Source organism: Wasmannia auropunctata, unplaced genomic scaffold (assembly GCF_000956235.1).
Source record: "Wasmannia auropunctata unplaced genomic scaffold, wasmannia.A_1.0 LD335999.1, whole genome shotgun sequence".
In the NCBI taxonomy this organism is placed as follows: domain Eukaryota; kingdom Metazoa; phylum Arthropoda; class Insecta; order Hymenoptera; family Formicidae; genus Wasmannia; species Wasmannia auropunctata.
Window position 1 is genome coordinate 886,551 of NW_012026891.1, and position 19,169 is coordinate 905,719.

The 19,169-nt window shown below is 41.2% G+C and overlaps 5 protein-coding genes and 1 long non-coding RNA gene across 16 annotated transcripts in view; 3 read left to right on the forward strand and 3 right to left on the reverse strand.

Annotated features, from left to right (window-relative positions):
- LOC105453501 (guanine deaminase-like) overlaps positions 1–2,584 on the forward strand; it is a 3,472-nt gene extending 888 nt beyond the window's left edge. For 5 of the 6 annotated variants that reach the window (XM_011695517.1, XM_011695519.1, XM_011695520.1 and 2 more), the window contains exons 3-9: positions 154–426; positions 532–750; positions 865–972; positions 1,297–1,398; positions 1,608–1,773; positions 1,947–2,105; positions 2,193–2,584. In XM_011695517.1, coding sequence (XP_011693819.1) covers positions 154–426; positions 532–750; positions 865–972; positions 1,297–1,398; positions 1,608–1,773; positions 1,947–2,105; positions 2,193–2,395 — 1,230 coding nt within the window. In that variant the 3' untranslated portion in view covers positions 2,396–2,584. The remainder of the gene's footprint in view (positions 1–153; positions 427–531; positions 751–864; positions 973–1,296; positions 1,399–1,607; positions 1,774–1,946; positions 2,106–2,192) is intronic. The other variant, XM_011695522.1, reaches the window with a different exon arrangement.
- A 302-nt stretch (positions 2,585–2,886) lies between these two features.
- Positions 2,887–4,386, forward strand: LOC105453505 (40S ribosomal protein S2-like). Its single transcript, XM_011695525.1, has 3 exons — positions 2,887–2,925; positions 3,396–3,747; positions 3,859–4,386. Exons 2-3 carry the CDS (start codon positions 3,397–3,399, stop codon positions 4,345–4,347), a joined length of 840 nt encoding a protein of 279 aa, XP_011693827.1. The 5' UTR covers positions 2,887–2,925; position 3,396; the 3' UTR covers positions 4,348–4,386.
- Positions 4,387–5,324: 938 nt separating this feature from the next.
- LOC105453506 (probable DNA-directed RNA polymerases I and III subunit RPAC2) lies at positions 5,325–6,077 on the reverse strand. Its single transcript, XM_011695527.1, has 3 exons — positions 5,992–6,077; positions 5,835–5,929; positions 5,325–5,744 (listed from the first exon to the last, which is right to left on the reverse strand). Exons 1-3 carry the CDS (start codon positions 6,010–6,012, stop codon positions 5,534–5,536), a joined length of 327 nt encoding a protein of 108 aa, XP_011693829.1. The 5' UTR covers positions 6,013–6,077; the 3' UTR covers positions 5,325–5,533.
- A 72-nt stretch (positions 6,078–6,149) lies between these two features.
- Positions 6,150–7,625, forward strand: LOC105453507 (growth arrest and DNA damage-inducible proteins-interacting protein 1). The gene is made up of 3 exons (XM_011695528.1): positions 6,150–6,216; positions 6,518–7,029; positions 7,138–7,625. The coding sequence occupies exons 2-3, from the start codon at positions 6,560–6,562 to the stop codon at positions 7,472–7,474; spliced, it is 807 nt and encodes a 268-aa protein (XP_011693830.1). The 5' UTR covers positions 6,150–6,216; positions 6,518–6,559; the 3' UTR covers positions 7,475–7,625.
- A 222-nt stretch (positions 7,626–7,847) lies between these two features.
- LOC105453508 (forkhead box protein biniou-like) lies at positions 7,848–12,980 on the reverse strand. 3 transcript variants are annotated; one of them, XM_011695531.1, is made up of 6 exons: positions 12,588–12,980; positions 11,348–12,108; positions 10,761–11,028; positions 9,121–9,375; positions 8,779–9,029; positions 7,848–8,663 (listed from the first exon to the last, which is right to left on the reverse strand). In XM_011695531.1, the coding sequence occupies exons 2-6, from the start codon at positions 12,090–12,092 to the stop codon at positions 8,458–8,460; spliced, it is 1,725 nt and encodes a 574-aa protein (XP_011693833.1). In that variant the 5' UTR covers positions 12,093–12,108; positions 12,588–12,980; the 3' UTR covers positions 7,848–8,457. The 3 variants fall into 3 exon arrangements, with proteins under 3 accessions (XP_011693833.1, XP_011693832.1, XP_011693831.1); XM_011695530.1 differs by having other exon boundaries at positions 11,348–12,111; XM_011695529.1 differs by having other exon boundaries at positions 11,348–12,134.
- A 247-nt stretch (positions 12,981–13,227) lies between these two features.
- LOC105453509 lies at positions 13,228–19,068 on the reverse strand. 4 transcript variants are annotated; one of them, XR_974880.1, is made up of 5 exons: positions 18,778–19,068; positions 17,241–17,434; positions 16,769–16,971; positions 15,455–16,631; positions 13,228–14,084 (listed from the first exon to the last, which is right to left on the reverse strand). It is a non-coding gene; the product is annotated as an uncharacterized LOC105453509 (long non-coding RNA). The 4 variants fall into 4 exon arrangements; XR_974879.1 differs by having other exon boundaries at positions 13,228–14,021; positions 15,392–16,631; XR_974881.1 differs by lacking the exon at positions 13,228–14,084 and adding an exon at positions 17,837–18,040 and having other exon boundaries at positions 15,385–16,631.
- Between the last annotated feature and the right edge of the window lie 101 nt (positions 19,069–19,169).

Here is a 19,169-nt window from a genome sequence, read left to right on the forward strand (position 1 = left end):
TATATATATATATATATTATACAGGGTAAGTCATTTTAATTATTTTAAATATTTTTAAATATCTCTATTATTTTAAATATAAATTTAAAATAATAGAGATAAAATAAAAAAATAGTCGACAAGTACACATCTTGTCTTTTATGTAATATCTAGATTATTAACGTTAAGGAGACTCTACCAACAAATCATGACAAGATAATTGATTTTGTCGCAAACTTTTGTGCAAAAAAAGATATAAATATTTTATCACCTGGACAGTTTATGACGCCCGGATTTATCGATTGCCATACTCATGCAAACCAGTTTCCGAATCTTGGACTTGGTTATAACAAACCTCTGTTAGGCTGGCTGGAGACCTATACCTATCCGCTGGAGAAAAAGTTTATTGATACAAAATATGCAGAGACAGTGTTTGAGGCAGTTGTGGTACTTGAAACAATTCTATTCTAATAATACTATAATAAAATATGTAATTATTTCAGACATTCTTATAAGTTTTTTCGTTATTGTTCAGTATATGTGTTATTGCAGAAACGGACTATCGAAATGGGCACAACAACGGCGTGCTACTTTGCATCTTTATATACCAAGGCGTCTGTAATCCTCGCGAAAAAAACTGTGGAGCTGGGTCAACGAGCTTTCATCGGGAAAGTGAACATGAGCACTCCGCGTGACGATGAATATTACGAAAGCGTCCAGGAGTCAATTAAGAACACTCAGGCTTTCATAGAGTCTATTGAGCAAATAAAGGTAAATGCAAAACTCGTATTTTATTGCCTGCGATGTCGCGACAAGATAATAGCTATCTTCAATTATTAGATAGGCAGCGCAAAAAATTATTACACTGCTCCAAACTTTTTGCAGAATCCACTTGTGAAGCCGATCGTCACGCCTAGATTCGCGTTGAGCTGCGACATGGAATTAATGAAAAAGCTGGCAGAGATCGCCAAGGACAAAGACTTGCATATACAGGTATTTTATTCGACTCGCGTAACATGTGCCAAGCAATGTATACTCGCTCACTAAAAGGTTGCGACACTTTTTTTTTTATAGGTTTCTAATTTATATTTAATATACGTAATATATATTTTATAGATAACTAATATTTTGCAAATGCAAACCACGATGTACTATCTTTAGTTTAAAAGCAGTATAACACCAATCGTGGTCCGCATTTGCAAAATATTAATGCGTTTTGAAACCTATAAAAAAGAAAGCGTCGCAACCTTTTAGTGAGCGAGTGTACAATTAATGCTGTGTTATATATAAATACAAAGTATTCTTTATTCTTTATAGACTCATATCTCTGAAAATGAGGACGAGGTAGAAAAAGTGAAACAAACTTTTTCAAATACGTATGCGGCTGTGTATAATTCTGCTGGTCTTCTTACTAGAAAGGTAAAATATTTCATTTTGTTGATCTGTCAATCTATTAAATATCAGATATCGTCATATCAAGTATCAGACATCGTATCTAATAAAAATAATCTAATCTATTAAATATTATTGAAACAACCGACATCTTGTTGTCTCGCATAGAAATATATAGTTATCTTGAAATAATATGTTAGAGTAATATGTAACGTGTATATCTAATTGTTTTACAGACAATTTTAGCGCACGGAATCTATCTCGATGACAGCGAACTTGCTCTTCTCAAAAAAAAAGGAACAGCTGTAATTCACTGTCCCTCTTCAAATACAAATCTGAAAAGCGGCCTTTGCGACGTGCAGAAATTAAAGACTGAGGGTATCACGGTCGGACTTGGAACAGGTGCCACAAGAATCTCCTTATAGCAATTTTATGATTTGACTCTTTTCTATTTATTATTGTACATATATCGGCTTTCTATTGAAATTATTGATATCGAAACTTTGAATATTTAATTTAATTATCATATACAACATAATGTTCTTCATATTAAAGATAGATGTGTCTTTTGCTAGATGTTTCTGGTGGAGCCAGTTACAGTATGTTGAACGAGATGAGATCGGCTTTACAAGTATCAAATTCTATATTTTTTATGAAAAAAAAAGAAAAAGAAAAATATACGCCGCTTAATTACAAACAAGTCTTCTATATGGCAACATTGGGAGGTGCCGAAGGTAAAATTGGTCGTTATATATTGGCAAGGAATGCTCTTTATATCCATATATAAAAATTTACAATTTGCATTAATATATTATGTTTAGCACTCTCAATTGACAACGAAGTCGGTAATTTGACGAAAGGCAAACAATTCGATGCTCTCATAATTGAAATGGATGCAAAAGACAACTTGTTGAATAATTTGAAAATATTTGACAAGCTTAAGGAGGACTTTCAGAGATTTATATACACCGGTGATGATCGTAATATAGTATCAGTATATGTAAATGGTAATAAAGTTAAATAAGAAGCTTTCCTACCGTTTACATATAAAATATTTTTAAATATTTTTACAATGTTTTATAATTTGTCAAGTAAAAAATTTTTATCTTCGTACAGTGTTGTCTGTATAATTTCATATGCTATAACAAATTAATAAATTGTGCAATGTATAAGTCGGTTGAATAAAGTTTTAACTTTTCTTTCAGAAACATCATTTTTGACTATATGAAATTAATTATGTTTTCATTTTTATAATATTTTGGTATAGTAGATTATTTCACGGAATCTTTGTTAACAAAAACGCTAAATATTTCATTTATTTTTGTTCCTTCTATTAAATATTTTTTTGTTTACGATTATCTTAAGTAGTATATTTTTATTTCATGTCTACTTGAATTTTAGTCGACTTATAATTGATAAACGCACCATTTTTTAAAACGTCGGATGTTACGTCATGTAGAATGCGCCATCTCGAAGGTATATTAATTTCCTGTTTTCACCTCATGTTCCGGTTCTTCTACGATCTTTGAGGTCAAGGAAAGGGAAAGAGGTGATGTGAGTACATTTCGGAAAGTTCAAAATTTCAATAATTTTTATATGTATTGTTCGCTCGTTTACATATATGAGTCGTTAAAAATATAGACAGTCTTATATATGAATAATTTCGTTGTATTGCTTAATATTTAATCGAACGCCGCACCGTTATGTTGACGTCGTATGGTTAGGTTTACCATTGCAAGTTTCAATGTAAAAGATATTTTATTTGTATTTTTCGCTCGTTTATATGAGTCATTAAAAATATGGATAGTCTTATATATGAATAATTTCGTTGTATTGCTTAATATTTTGTCGAACGTCGCGCGGTTATGTTGGCGTCGTATTAGGTTAGGTTTACCATTGCAAGTTTCAATAATAAAAGATATATGCATACTTAATAGTCAACTTTCAACAAGATTAAAATTTGGGATACAGATTTATATCTTTGGTGCGATCAAATTTATCGTGAGTTGTGTTTAATCGCACAGAATGGCGGACGCTGCTCCAGCCGCACGCGGTGGCTTTCGTGGAGGTTTTGGCTCTCGCGGAGCGGGAGGCGATCGCGGTGGTCTGCGGGGTCGAGGAGGCAGAGGCAGAGGCAGAGGACGCGGCCGTGGACGCGGCAAGGAGGACAGCAAAGAGTGGGTTCCGGTCACCAAGCTCGGTCGTCTGGTCAGAGACGGCAAGATACAGTCCCTCGAGCACATCTACCTGTTCTCCCTGCCCATCAAGGAGTACGAGATCATTGACAAGTTCCTTGGACCGGACCTAAAAGACGAGGTCCTGAAAATCATGCCGGTGCAGAAGCAGACACGAGCCGGTCAACGTACGCGTTTCAAGGTAAACTTTCCTTTTTTTAGACATAATTATAAAACAATGTATTGATTAAATAGAATGTAAAGATTTTTACGAGACAAGAGTATCTGAAAATGAAACATTTTCTTTTAATAGGCTTTCGTTGCCATCGGAGACAGCAATGGACACATTGGACTGGGAGTGAAGTGCTCCAAGGAGGTAGCCACTGCCATTCGCGGCGCCATCATCCTGGCTAAACTGTCCGTCGTGCCGGTTCGACGTGGTTACTGGGGCAACAAGATCGGCAAGCCGCACACGGTGCCGTGCAAGGTGACGGGCAAGTGCGGCTCCGTGCAGGTGCGCCTGATACCCGCGCCCAGAGGCACCGGCATCGTGTCCGCCCCGGTTCCCAAGAAGCTCCTCCAGATGGCCGGCATCGAGGACTGCTACACCTCGGCCAGGGGCTCGACCTGCACACTCGGCAACTTCGCCAAGGCCACTTACGCCGCGATCGCCAAGACTTACGCGTATCTGACGCCCGACCTGTGGAAGGAGCAGGCTCTGGCTAAGGCGCCGTACCAGGAATTCGCCGACTATCTGTCCAAGACTCATAAGGGTGGCGCGAGAGCGGCCGAAGTTGTCTGAATAAACATCCAGCCCCGTGCGCTTTGAAAAACCGTAAAACGAATCTCTCATTCCCCCCCCCCCATCCCTTGACCGTAAGAACATAACGCTTTTTATTCTTTTATTTTGTCGAACGATATAGAAACTTAGAGAATAGATGCCGAAACTTCGTCCAGTCAATCGTCGTGTATATTATATTACATATTGATGCACGTATGTACGTTACGTTAACGTTAACGTTAACTAATCTATCAGGGCTATTATTACGAATGACCTTGGATTTGATTTGTGTTATGTATGTGTACATACGAATTTAATAGCGTATGGTGATCGTGACGCAGAGAATTGTTCATTTGTTTTCTGTCCCGAAAACCCGGATTCAAATCCGATCAAGAATATCGGATTTTTATTCGATCATCAATACACTATCTCTCGGAAGGCAAACCATCGAGAGTATCCTTGTCAAAACAATTATCATAGATACATAGAACATACGACCAATTTAAGATAAAAAGAGAGGAAAATTAAAATTGTACATTAAGGGCGCAAAGTCTAAGTTTCTTAATAAAAGAAATTAATCGACTTAAGTGCTCTCCGAAGAATAGAACGCATGAAAATAACGAAAATTATTTCTTCAAATAAGTCTGGAAAAGTTACAGTTAGATTTTCGTCATTTTTCTTCCGCTCTGTTCTCCGGAGAGCATTTAAGTTGATCAATTTCTCTTATCAAGAAACTTTGACTTTGCGCCCTTAATATACAATTTTAGTTTTTTTCTCTTTCCACCTCAAGTTGGCCGTACGTTCTATGATGATTGTTGAAATGATGTTTCTGAGAGAGAAATGAAAAATTAAAACTTAATTTTTCTTAAAAAACTTAGACTTTGCGCCCTTAATGTACAATTTTACTTTTTTTCTCTTTCCACCTCAAGTTGGCTGTATGTTTTATGATGATTGTTGAAATGATGTTTCTGAGAGAGAAATGAAAAATTAAAACTTAATTTTTCTTAAGAAACTTAGACTTTACGCTCTTAATGTACAATTTTAATTCTACACTTATTTATGCAATTTCTGAGAGAGAAATGAAACATTAAAACTTCATTTTTCTTAAGAAACTTTGCGCTCTTAACGTACAATTTTAATTCTACACTTATTTATGCAATTAAAAAAAAATTAATATATTGGTAATCCGAAGGGGAAAACCACGCCGTTACGTGGCGTCCGCGGGATCGCGCGTGGTGGCCTTGTGCTTCTCGTAGGCCTTGTCGAACGTCTCGATCGTGTGGTCGCACATCTTCTCGAGATCCTGGAGGCCCCGTTTCAGTACCTCGATCACATTTTCGCCGGTTGTTTGGATGTTCAGGTGTACTCGGTTCTCCGCGGGATGCGGCACGGTGTGGCCGCATATCTTCACGCCCGGACTGCAGGAGAGATCGAGAGATGTTAGAAAGAAAAAGAAGCACTCTCTCCACGAGTTGAACTACGTTCGTAAGTTTCAATTTGACACATACTATTCACTTATCACAGAAGCGAGCGCGTTTCCCAGGGTATGTCCCTCTTCGGCGAAGACGAAAGTTCCGTACGTCTCCCCGTGGCTCCCCGGCAGCTGCGCTCACAATCGGCAGTTGAATAATTTTGCATTTCCCAATTATTAATTATTCATATTACCCTTGACAGACGTTTCTCCATCGCGATCCGCTCACTTCTTCCTCTTCTTCTTAGTGGCACCTGCCTTCGGACGAGAGTCCAGCCAAGCGATCCGCTCACACGTGTGCCGATCGAATCACGCAGATCACGCTTTTAATAGCCTAACCTAAACCGGCTTGGCGAAATCGAAAACACTCGGTTAACCTCACAATCAGTTAACCTCGCACGAGTTTGACGATACTACAGGTACCTTTATGCTCTCGATGGATATATTGTGTGATTTCCTCGAAAGTATGTACAGTGGCGGGCAGAATGGTTGCGGCATTTTTTTTTATAAATAATTTTAGAATGTAATATTTTGCGAATGCGAGAAACACGATTAGCGTATTATTTCTAGGTTAGAGACACCGTTCTGTCCATCGCTGTATATACATCTCGCACGTGCGTATTATCTGTTTCTCACAAGTGCAACAGCTGATGATTTTCCCGTTTTCAGTCTCTTTTGTCACTTACGCGTACCTTTATTTTTTAATCGGCTTGATCTGAGCTCGAAATCTAAATTCGCACGGCGTACAACTCGGATGTCCCGATGAGCCTGAGACGGATCTGCGATGTCATCATTCGGCGGAACGTGCGATTCCGAGGCGTCGCCGGGCGTTCCCTCGCCACGGAGTCGGCGGAGCCGAAGGACGAGGTCGTCGACATAGCCGCCGCCGACGAGAAGCCGATATACTCGGACGATCCCCAGATTCTGGAGGAGCTCGACAGGAAGCGAAACAAGTCCCGGCTGGAGCCGCAGCACAGGAACATGCTTATGGGCGAGCGTCCCTACGTTCGGTCCATGGACTGGCACCACGATACGGTGAGGTACAAGAAGCGTATGCTGGGCAGGTACGGACTGAAAGCCATCGACGTGCCGGCGGGATTCGCGTGGCCCACGCCGGAGGAGGTCAGGGACGCTCAGGAGTACGAGAGAGTCGCCTTCCCGCTGTCCCTTCAAGAGAGATGGAAGAAGCTGGAGGAGGCTAAACGGTTGAAGGCCGAGCAGGTTCGAGCAAGGTGCGTTGTCTTCGTCGATCGTATATCGCTTATCCAAGTGTCGTCAAATGCGAGCTCATCAATTTTGGGAGCGGCGTATTTAATGCACGATGCGCGTCAATTTTGCAGGGAAGCTGAAGTGGCGGAGAAACTGGCGAAGGTAGGCCAATGGACGGCCGAGATGAACGCGAGGGTCGCTAAGAAGGAGGCCGAGCTGGAGGCTGCCAGATTGCGCAAGGAGCGCCTGGTGGAGGAAGTCAGGAAACACTTCGGCTTCAAGATCTCGCCTAACGACGAGAGATTCAAGACGATGCTGGCGCAGAAGGAAAAGGAGGAGAAGAAGAAGAAGAAGGAGGCTAAGAAGAAGGCGAAGATAGACAAGTTGACGAGCATGATTCAAGAGATGTCAAAGGACGACGACGCGAGTCAAGAACGAGCGACCGATTCGACGAAATCTGCAGAATAGTGACGTTTTTCTTTCCGCAAAGTATAATATATATTAAAACGTTCTAATTATATATCGTAACAATTATTTATATTCGCTCTCCCTTTCCAAGTGCGACTATCTCGAGGTTCGAACGTACGTACGGCCGATATGATTAAACCACGTTGACCACTTTTCGTTACACTTTATTTAAGCAATCGGCGTTCTCGTATCTCAACACGAGACACCGCGAAGTGAAATTGGCTATGATCAAAAGAGATATCCAAATACTTTCCTCCGCTTTACATTATTACAGAAGCGTGTCTCTGTAGTAGAAACTTTTTCCAACGGGCTTATATTCCGGCGAGAGTATAATGTAAATCTCGGGGGGACAATATACACATACGCGTAATAATAAATATCATACCTTTTTTTTTTCACTAATACAAAAAACATTACACACTGTTTCGCAAAAGACTAGAAGAAATTATTCTTAATGCATAGTTGATAAATGACGCTCCTCTTTAAGACACTTAACCAGGCACACGTTGCGACGATATATAATTACGTTGCTTACAAAACGAATCTCGCTCGCGCTGAAGTCCTTCGGTGATAACCGCAATTATCAAACCATCGAACCTACATTGCATTCGAGAGATACGATTTCCTCGTAATTTGTACCGTACTTAACTCGTTATATCCATTCCATTAAGCATATCAATTAATCTGATTCAGCTGGTTCGGTTAAGCCTCTAGCTAATCTAGCAGCCGCGTTGAATAAAATGATCGAACGTTTCGCGTCATCATTGTGAAAAATTTTCCGAGCAAGATCAGCTTCTCGCCATCGCGCAGTCCTCGTTGTCCCGATGATCGCTGTCGACAGGCGGCGATCTTCTCTGCCGCTCCGAGAGGTTCCTCTCGATTTCAGCGACGTCGCGAATCAGCGGCTGGTCGTCGTACGATCGCGCGTTCTGTATCTGCAGCTCGTCGATCACAATAAAACGTACTTTGTTGCCCTCCGTGTGTCAGGCGGATTGCAGCTGCGACGGCGACGTCAATTCGTAGAACTGGAAGCTGAGCTCCTCGCCGAAGAGATTTTCCGATCCTATGATCTCGGGATCGACCACGTTCAGTCCCAGCGTATTCGGATTCAGATCCGTGACCAGATATCCCTCGCTCACGAGTCCGCATTCCTCGGCGACGACCTCCTTCGACACCGGGTTCAGAAAATCTGCGAATTAATTTCACAATTGGTCAAATTTCGCTTCACCAAAGCGTGTTCCTCGCCAAAGTCTTTTTTAATCCCTTATGAAGGAAGTATTTAAATGATTAACGATTTTCCTTACCACTTTCCTTGAAGGGGCACTGAAGCTGCGTTTGTTGCGCGGTCTGCTCGTTCTGCTGACCCGCCTCGGGATCGTTGTTGGTCACCATCATGGGGACCAGATACTGCACCTCCACTTGGCGTTTTATTCCGTTGAGTATCTGCTCGGCGGAATGCTCGAGCGTCACGGAATTCAGTATATTGTCGGTGTCCTCCTCGGAATTCGGCTGCGTGATACTCGCCGTCGCGGCCTCCACCTCGTCCATGATGTCGCTGTAATGTCAAGACGCTCGTTCACCAATGCGTTCATCACAAATAGTTTTGCAAAGACTCTTGTTAACGAGGAATCGTACTAGACGTTTACCTGATGATCTTGTTACTCCGGGATTCGTCACAGTCATTTTGCGCGTTTGCCACTTGTCGTGCCGGTGCAGTGCTCGACAGGCCGTTAACGGCGAACGGACGAGGTCTGCAATCGTTACGATTCGCGATCGCCCAAAGGTGACCTGCCCCATGAGGCGCCTTCGATCCTTTCCTGAAGTGTGGATTTATCGAGAGATTATGCCGGACGGAGTTCTTCCAGCGATCGTCGTTGCTCTTGTAGTAAGGGAAATGCTCGCTGAAAAACGACGAGAAAAAAAAAATTATTCTTTCGATTTTAATTAAACAAATTAAATGTGACTCGTACTTTCCAAAACAAAAATATTTTGTATAATTTAATAAAGTGCTTGCAAGAGGTACCGTAATTATTTTACGTAGGCAAATCGACGGGAACACGATTAGGGAGATATTACCACGTAAAAACGCACACGGCGGCAATTTGGTTCCCTATACGAAAACTAATTTCCTCCACCTGCTCGCAGCGATGTCACGGTGCGTTACGCACCCTCCCCTCCGCCTGTCGCGATTAATTTCACGAGTTTCGGTGGAGAACGGGAGACATTTGAGGCCAAGGGTGCATTTGAAATGCTAAATGGTGCGTTTACTCGCTCCGCTGATCACGATGATCGCGACGTTGTCACTTACACCGTCGACAGTTTAACGTTTAATCTGTTTCTAAGTCATCGCGTATCATGTTAAACCAGTGCAATGAGAATATATAATTAATATTATTATTACTCTTAATATTGTTCATGATTTCGAAATGCAATCCTTAGCGAGGAGGCATTTTAATTTAACTCTGAATTATGTCATGATTGATAGTCTCGGATAATGCAAACGTGAAGATAAGATTTATGATTTTTAACATTATTCATGTGCATATTTATAGGACCGCCTCTTTGCGAAGTAATCGGAGATATTTCTTTTGACTCGTGTGTGTTCGAGCCGAGTCTACGCGGCCGAACCCGGATGATCTATATACGCCTTTTCCAAGGAGCTCGAACGGCGATCGAACAGGTGAAGGCACAGAAGCAGTAAATTGTGCGCATTCGTGTTGAGGGCTGCAACGAAGGATAGCCGAAGGGTGAGGAGTTAGTGCCAGGTGGTGCCAAGCAACGGGGGCAGTGGTACCAATGGGTACCATCTAGAAGTAGCCCACCCCCCGTCGACCCACCCCCTCCGACCAGCGGGCCACGTTCGTGTAAATTCGTAGAAAACCCCTTGCGCGTCTGATACGCAGCTAAGAAAGACATTCCGTGTGTTTCCGATGAAACTTGTAAATATTTTCCTCTCGTAGGGCTCAATTTCTATGTTTTAATCGATCGATTGTTTTATTTAAAAATTTGCGATCCCGTTTAAAATCCAGAATTAAAGAAATATATAAAAAATACATAAATGATTAATAAAAGAAAAAAATATTTAATTGACATGTTTAATTAGATATCTAATTGGGAGTCTATGAAAGAAAGTTTGTAAGAGAAAGTCTGCTAAAATTATAAATTTGCAGCACGCGGGTCACGGACAATAATTTCGGCAGGGCGTCGTAATGGAGAAGCAAATATAACAGGCCAGCAAATTTACGATTATAATAGCAGTAGTAATATAATTTTCTTGCCGACTTACGAGATCCACTGGTAAATCGCGGAGACGGTGAGCTCGCCTCTTTCCTGCAGCGCGTGCTCTATCAATTCCGTGTAGGTGAAGGGCGGCTTCTTCGGCCCATTGGATCGCGCGGACGAGAAATTCCGGCTGTCGACTCCGTTTGCGGGATAAGTCGCCTGATTCGAGTCCTGTCGATACGCCGACGAATTTTCGTGACTGCCATTTCCTCTCCTGACGTCGTTGGCGTAATTGGAGCCGTACGACCTTCCGTTCGATTTATTCTTGTTGCCTGAAAATGCGCAATTAGCCGCGGAACCGTGAATTCTATTAACGGAACATACGCAGTTTTTTTTTTATTCATAATTTAATTACGATGAAACTTTTGACGGCTATGACACTGTTTGCCCATCGTTTCAAAAAAAGTCGTAAACGAAAAATTACCCCTCTTTTCACGATTCATCGATCGATATCGAGAGACTCCCTTTAAAGTATAAACAAAGTAAAGATTTTAGTTTCAATACCAAAGCAAATGACATCCCTTTGTCTTCTCCATCTTTCTTTAAGTTTAATTCGATTCAAACATTTACTTTGTTCTGCACTTTTCTCACCATAATAATTGTTCTTCGTTGCCGCGGTGAGCCCCACGGCGGATCTGTCGTCCGCGGCTTCGATGAACGGATCCAGCTTGAAATCCAGCAGCCACGACAGATTCCCGTTCTCCTGATCCTCGAATTGTTGCTGCGGCTGCTGTTGTTGTTGCTGCTGTTGCTGATTGTTGCCGGTGGTTCCCTTACTTTGCTGCACGTTCAGATTGGCGAGCGAGATCACGGGGGCGGCGACCGGTTCCCAGTAATTCACCGACACCGCCGGCTGATAATTAAGCTCTTCGACGGCGTAGGTTTCCGCGGGATGACGCTCGACGCCGGATGAGATTGACGAGGACGAGGACGACGATGAGGAAGACGAGGTCACGAGGACGTCCAGATTCTGCTGCTGCTCCAGCTCCGACACGGTCGTCCAGGTGCAGTTTGTGCCGTCCACCAGCAACACCTCCAGACGCGCCACTTGCGACTCCTCGACGGCCTCCTGGCCGGACATCGGCGAGAAGAGGGACGCCGCATTGGCGATGATCTCGTTCGACGTGGCCACCAGCTCCACCGGCGTCTCCAGCTCCTCGAGATAGTGCTTGCGACTCGTCTGCATCTCATTGCAGAAGCTGTCGATATCCAGATCGTCAAAGACCTTTCGCTTGGAACCGTCGACGTCCAGGTCGTCGAAGATCTTCCGCTTGGAGGAGGCGCAGCACTGGCTCTCGGTCACCTCGCCGGCGATCCCTGACGACGGCCCGATCATCCTGTTTGCTTTCAAGCTACTGACGAACGCAAGTCAGTGGATCTTATAAAAAAAAGGGCAAAATAATACACAAACGAAAGGAATTTAGCCAAAATCTATTCTGCAATGCAAAACGAAATGCAAAAAATTGATGTAAAAATTTAGCGTTTCAAACTTTAGCTTTACAAAATGTATATAAATGTAATTTCCTATTAATTCTTTATTAAATTTTTTTAATGAGCGACTCTATGTTTTAATTTACTTACTTTACGTAAAATAAAATAACGAGAAGACGGCAGCAATTAAGAATTATAGCTCGCGCGTTAAATAATTACCATTTGAAAGACAATTAATTCAGACGTTTGTGTGCAATATGAGCTAGGTTAAAGACAAGCATGACTTAAAAATTTGAAGTATCCCTCTCGAACGTATAATTCCCTTGACTATGCAGAGTTCATTTCACGATGCACGAATTAATTAAGCGTCTTCGTGCGAAACGCAAAAGCGGTCTCCTACCTTGCTCCCGCTCGCTGTCTTTATTCAGTTTTTCGCGTGGTGCTCCGAATATTCCTTTTATCTCAACCGAATTCGGCGCGAGATCATCGTCGGAGGCCGGGAAATGCGCGAATTATACTTTCGGTTCAGCTTGCTTGCACTGTAACTCCGTTTTCCCGTTCCTCGACTTCAGACGCGCACCGTCATACCGCGATTTCAAGCGCGCGACTCTCCGCGCCGCGTGATCGCCGATCAAACGTTGTCGCGCACGTCCGGCGCGGGACACGCTTCCCGAAATGAGCCGTCCGATTGTATTCTTCTTTTTTCTTCGTCGCGATCGAGCGCCCGCGGAGCGCGTCCGTCAACCACACGATCGGCGCCGTGTGCGCGCCGCTCGTTTGTCTCAAACGTCGGCTGTCCCGCGCCGCGCGCGCCGCGCACGCGCACCCGCGACACACCGCTGGGTACAACCCTTTGACCATATTATACAGTCAAAGGTACAACCGCGGACGAAGGAAAAAACGGGCCATGCGACCGAACTGCACCCTGAAACTGCTATATGCCCGGAAATGCCAAGCTGGAATATACGTCTGGACTTCGAATCTCCTTGGGAAATCCAGAAAACACCATAGAAACAATGATACTTTTTAATAAAATTGGCATATAATTGCATTGTATAACATTTTACATATAATTATTACATATAATTACATTATATTACATCTTCTTCTTCCGCCCCCACCAGGGGCTATACAGCCTGAACATTGCATTACATTGTATTATACCACCGACGAGATACTGTTAAAGACCGTCAGCCCTGGGCAAATTTTCGTGCCGGCCAAAGGACCCGGAGGTAATTGTAGAGTGTCGATGTTATCGACTTTTAGCAATTACTAAACAGCCACGCTAACTCCCGTAAGAGTGTCGGTCTTTAATAGTATCTCGTCGGTAATTACATTCTAAATTTTTTATCAGTGAAAATTTTTTGACGGTAAGAAATAATTCATTATAACAGTATTCATATTAACAGTGAAAAGTAATTTCACAAGAGTAAAAAATATAGTGAAGTAATTGCCTATAAGAGACGATACGGGTGTCGGTGTGTGAAATTCTTATCGTTACAATATCCAACCATACACGATCTGCGCACCGTATTTGAAGACATATTTCTTTAATTCAATTTGTAGTAGAAGGGGTACCGTAAAATAACAAAATATACCATAATACATAATATATATAAGACATAATACAATCATAAAAAGTTCAACTTGGACAAACTAAGAAATACAAAAACTCGCCCAGTTTCAATACGAGATTAAAAGAAAAATTGAAAACACCATAAAAGGCTAACTTCTCTAGCCTTTGACCTAATTTAATAATTCATTAATTATTTATTAATTATATTAATTATTTATTATTAATTATTTATTATTTATTAATTATTTATTATCAAACCTAAATCAATAACGAGATCAAAAGAAAAACTGAAAATATGGTTACAGGAAGATAACACATCGCCTAGTAATCCTAAAAAACAAATCAAATGGAACAGAAATAACAATTTAATGACCTAGCAGGATCTGAAGGAACTGTTAGGGAGAACACAGAAACCATAAATATTAACAAATCACTTTTAAATCTCAACAAAAAAAACCATAAGTGTTCAAACTTTTTCAAATCCTGTTTTAAATATTAAAAAAAATATTTAGAGCAGCTAATAAACATCAAAATACACGCAATCCTAAAAAGTTCAACTTGGACAAACTAAGAGATACGAAAACTCGCCAGACTTTCAATAACGAGATCAAAAGTAACCCTAAAAAACAAATAAAATTGGACGTCCAAAGTCCCAGTCCAAATCCTTGGAGCTGTTACAGCTTATTTAAACTCATTGGTCAAGACCATAAAATCAAACCGCGTGATAATTCGTGTGATACGAGCTGCGTTCCGTTTCACGCATGATATATCATAGTATCTTTGTTGTTCATCACATGTTAAATAAAGATGAAAGGATAAATTATGCGCATCATGTATCGAACCGAGGAATTGAAAAAAATTACCGAAAACTCGTTATCCACCCTACAGCCTAAAATGCGGGAGCTCTATGAAAGAGCAGTCCTTGCTGAGATACATTATACTGAAACAAGAAACAAATTATTACAGTTGAAGTTAAACTATAATGAGAATCAAGAGCTGCTTTGCAAAGAAATGAAACAACTGCAGTTAAAGTTTTATAAAAAAACACAAGAAAAAAAACGGTTCAAGCTGATAATTATGATAATTATTATAAAAAACCAATTTAAAGAATTGTAAAACTAATTTGGAAAGATTTAATAAAAATCTTTCAAATATGGTGCATTAGTTCACCATATTTAAAAAGGACTTTTTACTCCCGACTGCCGCCAACCGAAGGTTGGCAAAAACGGAGGGAGTATGCGTTTCACCATCCAAATCGGTTGTCATCAAAGATCTCCATAACTACAATACAGATTCCTGTCAACTTTTGGCAGTAGACTTCTTGTTGACCAAGCTTGGTTTAAAGCGTATAATTATTAGAATCAAAATTTTGTACTAAGAGGTCGGTTAAATAGGTCTCCCCGAGACCTATTTAAAATTAAATATTTAAAAGAATATTTAGAGCAACTAATAAACATCAAAATATACCCAATCCTAAAAAGTTCAACTTGGACAAACTAAGAGACACGAAAACTCGCCAGACTTTCAATAACGAGATCAAAAGAAAAATTGAAAACATCATAAAAGGCTAACTTCTCTAGCCTTTGACCTAATTTAATACTTAATTATTTATCAAACCTAAATCAAACCTAAATCAATAACGAGATCAAAAGAAAAACTGAAAATATGGTTACAGGAAGATAACACATCGCCTAGTAACCCTAAAAAAACAAATTATGATTGTTAATTTATCACCTTTAAAAGAATCTATAAGTTCACTAAGATATCCAGAAAACATTAAACCTATCGGACAGGTGTGAAACAAAATTTAACCATTCCATGTTAATTATTATTAGTGCTCGGAAGAAGAACACTCACTTTATATTAGTAAATATTTTATAAATTTTAAAGATTTTAAAGAGAAAAAATTATAAAGATCAGAATTAATCATTTGTGCCATTGTGTCTTTTAATATAAGATTATGAATTTATACGAGTGCAAGAATACAAAGTTTTTATGCAGCTCAAAAAATTCAGGCGACATAAAGATTGGAAAAAAATTATGCCTGTGAGAAAATTATACGGAGAAAGGTACCGATACGTCTTCAAAACGGTTGGATGGATATTGCAACTGATACACATATTAAAATTACAAATAATTACAGAAAACCTATTAGTCAGACTCACCAACGAGTGAGCTTGGTGTTACTGCCGCTATTGCTGCTCTCGAAGGAATGGAGTTTTTCTCAGCCTTTTTCCAAATTAGCGGCTTTCGTTACTGATCGTCGTAGCTGCTGCTGCTGCTACTCTTATTGCTGTTACGCCTCTGCCGGATATGTCGCATGAAAACTGTCCGAACCAAACGGGTAGAACTTATGCATACGAATAATCCAAGAAGTGCTGGCGTGAATGAGTGAAATCATCGGCGATACCTGTTCCATTGACGCGTTATACATTTGGGAAAAACACGAAGAAACGTTATGCTTGATAAAAGAAGACTCTTGGACGCTAAACAGCGAGAGTCATGAACTAAGTGAGAGTGGTGAAGTTGAAAGATTTTGCTGCGCGAAGAATACACAACCCGCTTTAAAGGGTAACGTGTACGTTAAATTTCGCACGTATAAACATGCCGTAAAGGCATTTTTTAAATATAATTATGATATCATCGATATCATCGATCCTCGCCGCTCGGAGAAGTTACCTGTAACCTCGTAGTCCAAATACCGTGATCAGAAGACCAGCTCTGATCTTTGCGAAAACGTTTCCCATGCCGACGATCCTGTCGAGGTGCGATCTCAAAACGAAAGAGGAGCTTGTGAAAACCGAGAAATTTCACTTTGTCAAAAATTCATGTAACACAAGCGTCACGGACGCTCATACAAGTTAGAATCTGTAAGTCGAATGACAAGGCGTGTTTTACGATCAGAATAGGTAAATATATCCATCGCGATACTACAGAAATATGAGATAGCGTGTTTTTATCATTGATCATGTGGGAACATTACGCGAGAAATAATACGATCTTACCTGGCCATATAAATTGTTTTGATTAGTCTTCAATGTCACTGTTTCAGTTTCAGCATCCAATATATATAGACAAATGCTCAAAACTTTCGTAGTCCTCGTAATTGAGTGTAACATTACTGTAAGCTCCGTAAGTCTCATTTTTCTCAGGATGGAAAAAAGAATCTTTGATTTGTGCACTCTCCAAAGCTACTAGAAATAGAAGTCTGCTGTAACAGAAAGGAGTTACCTTATTGTCCAGTGTTATCTACTTTACAAAAATATCCTCGTATCCTACGCGCACGTATTTAGTTATTAAGTATTAATGCGACTTGACGAGAATCTATGCGCGATAGATCCTCCACGACGATCGCGATTGACGAATCCTTTGGCAAGATCTCGTCGCTCGAGGTAGATTTCAGACTTTTTTTGGTGTTCCCGGTTCGCCAGTGTGATAAAACTGATAAACGTTGGAGAACGTTGGAAAGAATCTGACCTTATCTGCTGCAATTGTTGCTGAGATCGTCGTAGCTGCTGCTGCTCTTATTGCTGTTACACCTCTGCCGGATATGTCGCATGAAAACGGTCCGAATCAGACTGGTAGTACTTATGCATACGAATAATCCAAGAAGTGCTGGCGTGAATGAGTGGCACCATCGGCGATACCAGTTCCATTAACGCATTGCACATCTGCAGAAAACACGAAGGACCGTTATGCGTGATAAAAGTAAACTCTTGGACTCTAAACAGCGTCGGGAGAGTAGTCGCTCGTTGCCGTGCGTAATTAAGCGCCCGAATTTCCATTACGAATTCCGTGAAATTAATGATTCGCCCTTCGCGATTTATCTGAAACGGCGGATAAGATGGAAATCGGAGAAATTCCATGTTGACTATTCGCGGTGGCGAAACGGAGATGTGAAAATATTTACTATCCCCACGTAGCGCTTGGAATTGACTGCGTTCCGTTTCACGCATGATGCGCGTGATGTATCATTTTATCTTTGTTTATATTCGGTGAACAACAAGGATAAAATAATATATCACGGGCATCATGCGTGAAATGAAACGCAGACTCGTTCGTACGAGACATACCTATTCGTTTTCGACGAAAACGAAAATACGCGATCACGGAGCGAAGTAACGCATCACGTACGGATTTTCGCGATCGAACTAATTATGGCTCATCAGCTGCGTATCCATGGTAGAAATACAAAAATACAAATATTTCTACCATGCGTGACCTCCAAAAAAGTGACGAGTTGGACGTAATCAAAACAGCGCTCACTCAGGCTCGAGCTTGAGAAACAAATATATCACAATGAAAAATATATAATTAATAAGAAATCGGACGAAGACTTTGTCCATAATTTAATTTAACGATTCCGAATTAACGTGATTAACTTTTCTTTGGTGTTCCCGGTTCGCGAGTGTAATAAAATTGATGAACGTGGTAGACTGATTTTTCTTTCTCGTCCTCTGTGCGTCTCCGGCATTTCTTCGCGTAGGTCGCTTCAAAGAATTCGAAATATCTCAAGCGACCAATCCAGAGTATAAGATTTGGGTAAAGGCGCAGAGCATATAGTGGTCACTTACGTACCATGGTACGCGCGCGTGATCGTTTGTTTACCGAGCAATCACCTTGAAAAATAAGTTGCTAATAAGAAATCGGATAGTAAACAAACGATCACGCGTGCGTACCGCGGTACGTGAGTGATCACTGTGCTCTGCGCCTGCGCCCTGACCCAAATCTTATACTCTGGATTGGTCGCTTGAGATATTTTAAATTTTTTGAAGCGACCTACGCGAAAAAAGATGCTACGCGAAGAAATGCCGAAGAAGCACTGAGAAAAAAAAATCAGATAAATCTTTATCAATTTTATTACACTCGCGAACCGGGAACACCAAAGAAAAGTCTAAAAACTACGTCTTGAGCGACGAGATCTTGCCAAAGGGTTCGTCTTTCGCGCTATAGATCTCGTTAAATCGCATTAAGACTTAAAATCCAATATAATTACAATAAACGGGACACTTACCTCATAGTCGAGAGAAGCCAAGCTTCGAAGGCACAACGGGATCACGATCTCTCGCACGCCCGAACGCTTCCTTGGCAGGAGTGGCAGAGAAAAAGAGAGACGGTCCTTCTTCGAATCGTCGTCGATGGACGTGCAGAGTGGAAAGGACCCACACACACGCGCGACGTCGGCGACCTCAACATCCACCGCGATCGTTCGCGAGTGTCTGCAAACGTCGCGAAACGAACATTGCGAATGCCACGGAAGCACGAAACGCGCGACCCGCGGCCGGCCGGGCCACACACGAAGACGGAAGTGACGGAACCGACGTCACCGACTCCGGTACACGAACTTCCTTGCTACCAACTGAGAAAAGTTAAATTATTTAGCGTTGGCCAGTTGGTACACAGGTG

Coding starts and splice junctions, on each gene's coding strand:
- LOC105453505 (XM_011695525.1), top strand. CDS start 3,397: ATGGCGGACGCTGCTCCAGCCGCACGCGGTGGCTTTCGTGGAGGTTTT. Junction 3,748..3,858: donor GTCAACGTACGCGTTTCAAG/GTAAACTTTCCT, acceptor TTCTTTTAATAG/GCTTTCGTTGCCATCGGAGA.
- LOC105453506 (XM_011695527.1), bottom strand. CDS start 6,012: ATGGAGAAACGTCTGTCAAGG. Junction 5,930..5,991: donor TGGAGAAACGTCTGTCAAGG/GTAATATGAATA, acceptor TTGTGAGCGCAG/CTGCCGGGGAGCCACGGGGA. Junction 5,745..5,834: donor GCTTCTGTGATAAGTGAATA/GTATGTGTCAAA, acceptor TCTCTCCTGCAG/TCCGGGCGTGAAGATATGCG.
- LOC105453507 (XM_011695528.1), top strand. CDS start 6,560: ATGAGCCTGAGACGGATCTGCGATGTCATCATTCGGCGGAACGTGCGA. Junction 7,030..7,137: donor GCCGAGCAGGTTCGAGCAAG/GTGCGTTGTCTT, acceptor TCAATTTTGCAG/GGAAGCTGAAGTGGCGGAGA.
- LOC105453508 (XM_011695531.1), bottom strand. CDS start 12,092: ATGATCGGGCCGTCGTCAGGGATCGCCGGCGAGGTGACCGAGAGCCAG. Junction 11,029..11,347: donor AACGAAGAACAATTATTATG/GTGAGAAAAGTG, acceptor GCGCATTTTCAG/GCAACAAGAATAAATCGAAC. Junction 9,030..9,120: donor CGGAGTAACAAGATCATCAG/GTAAACGTCTAG, acceptor TTGACATTACAG/CGACATCATGGACGAGGTGG.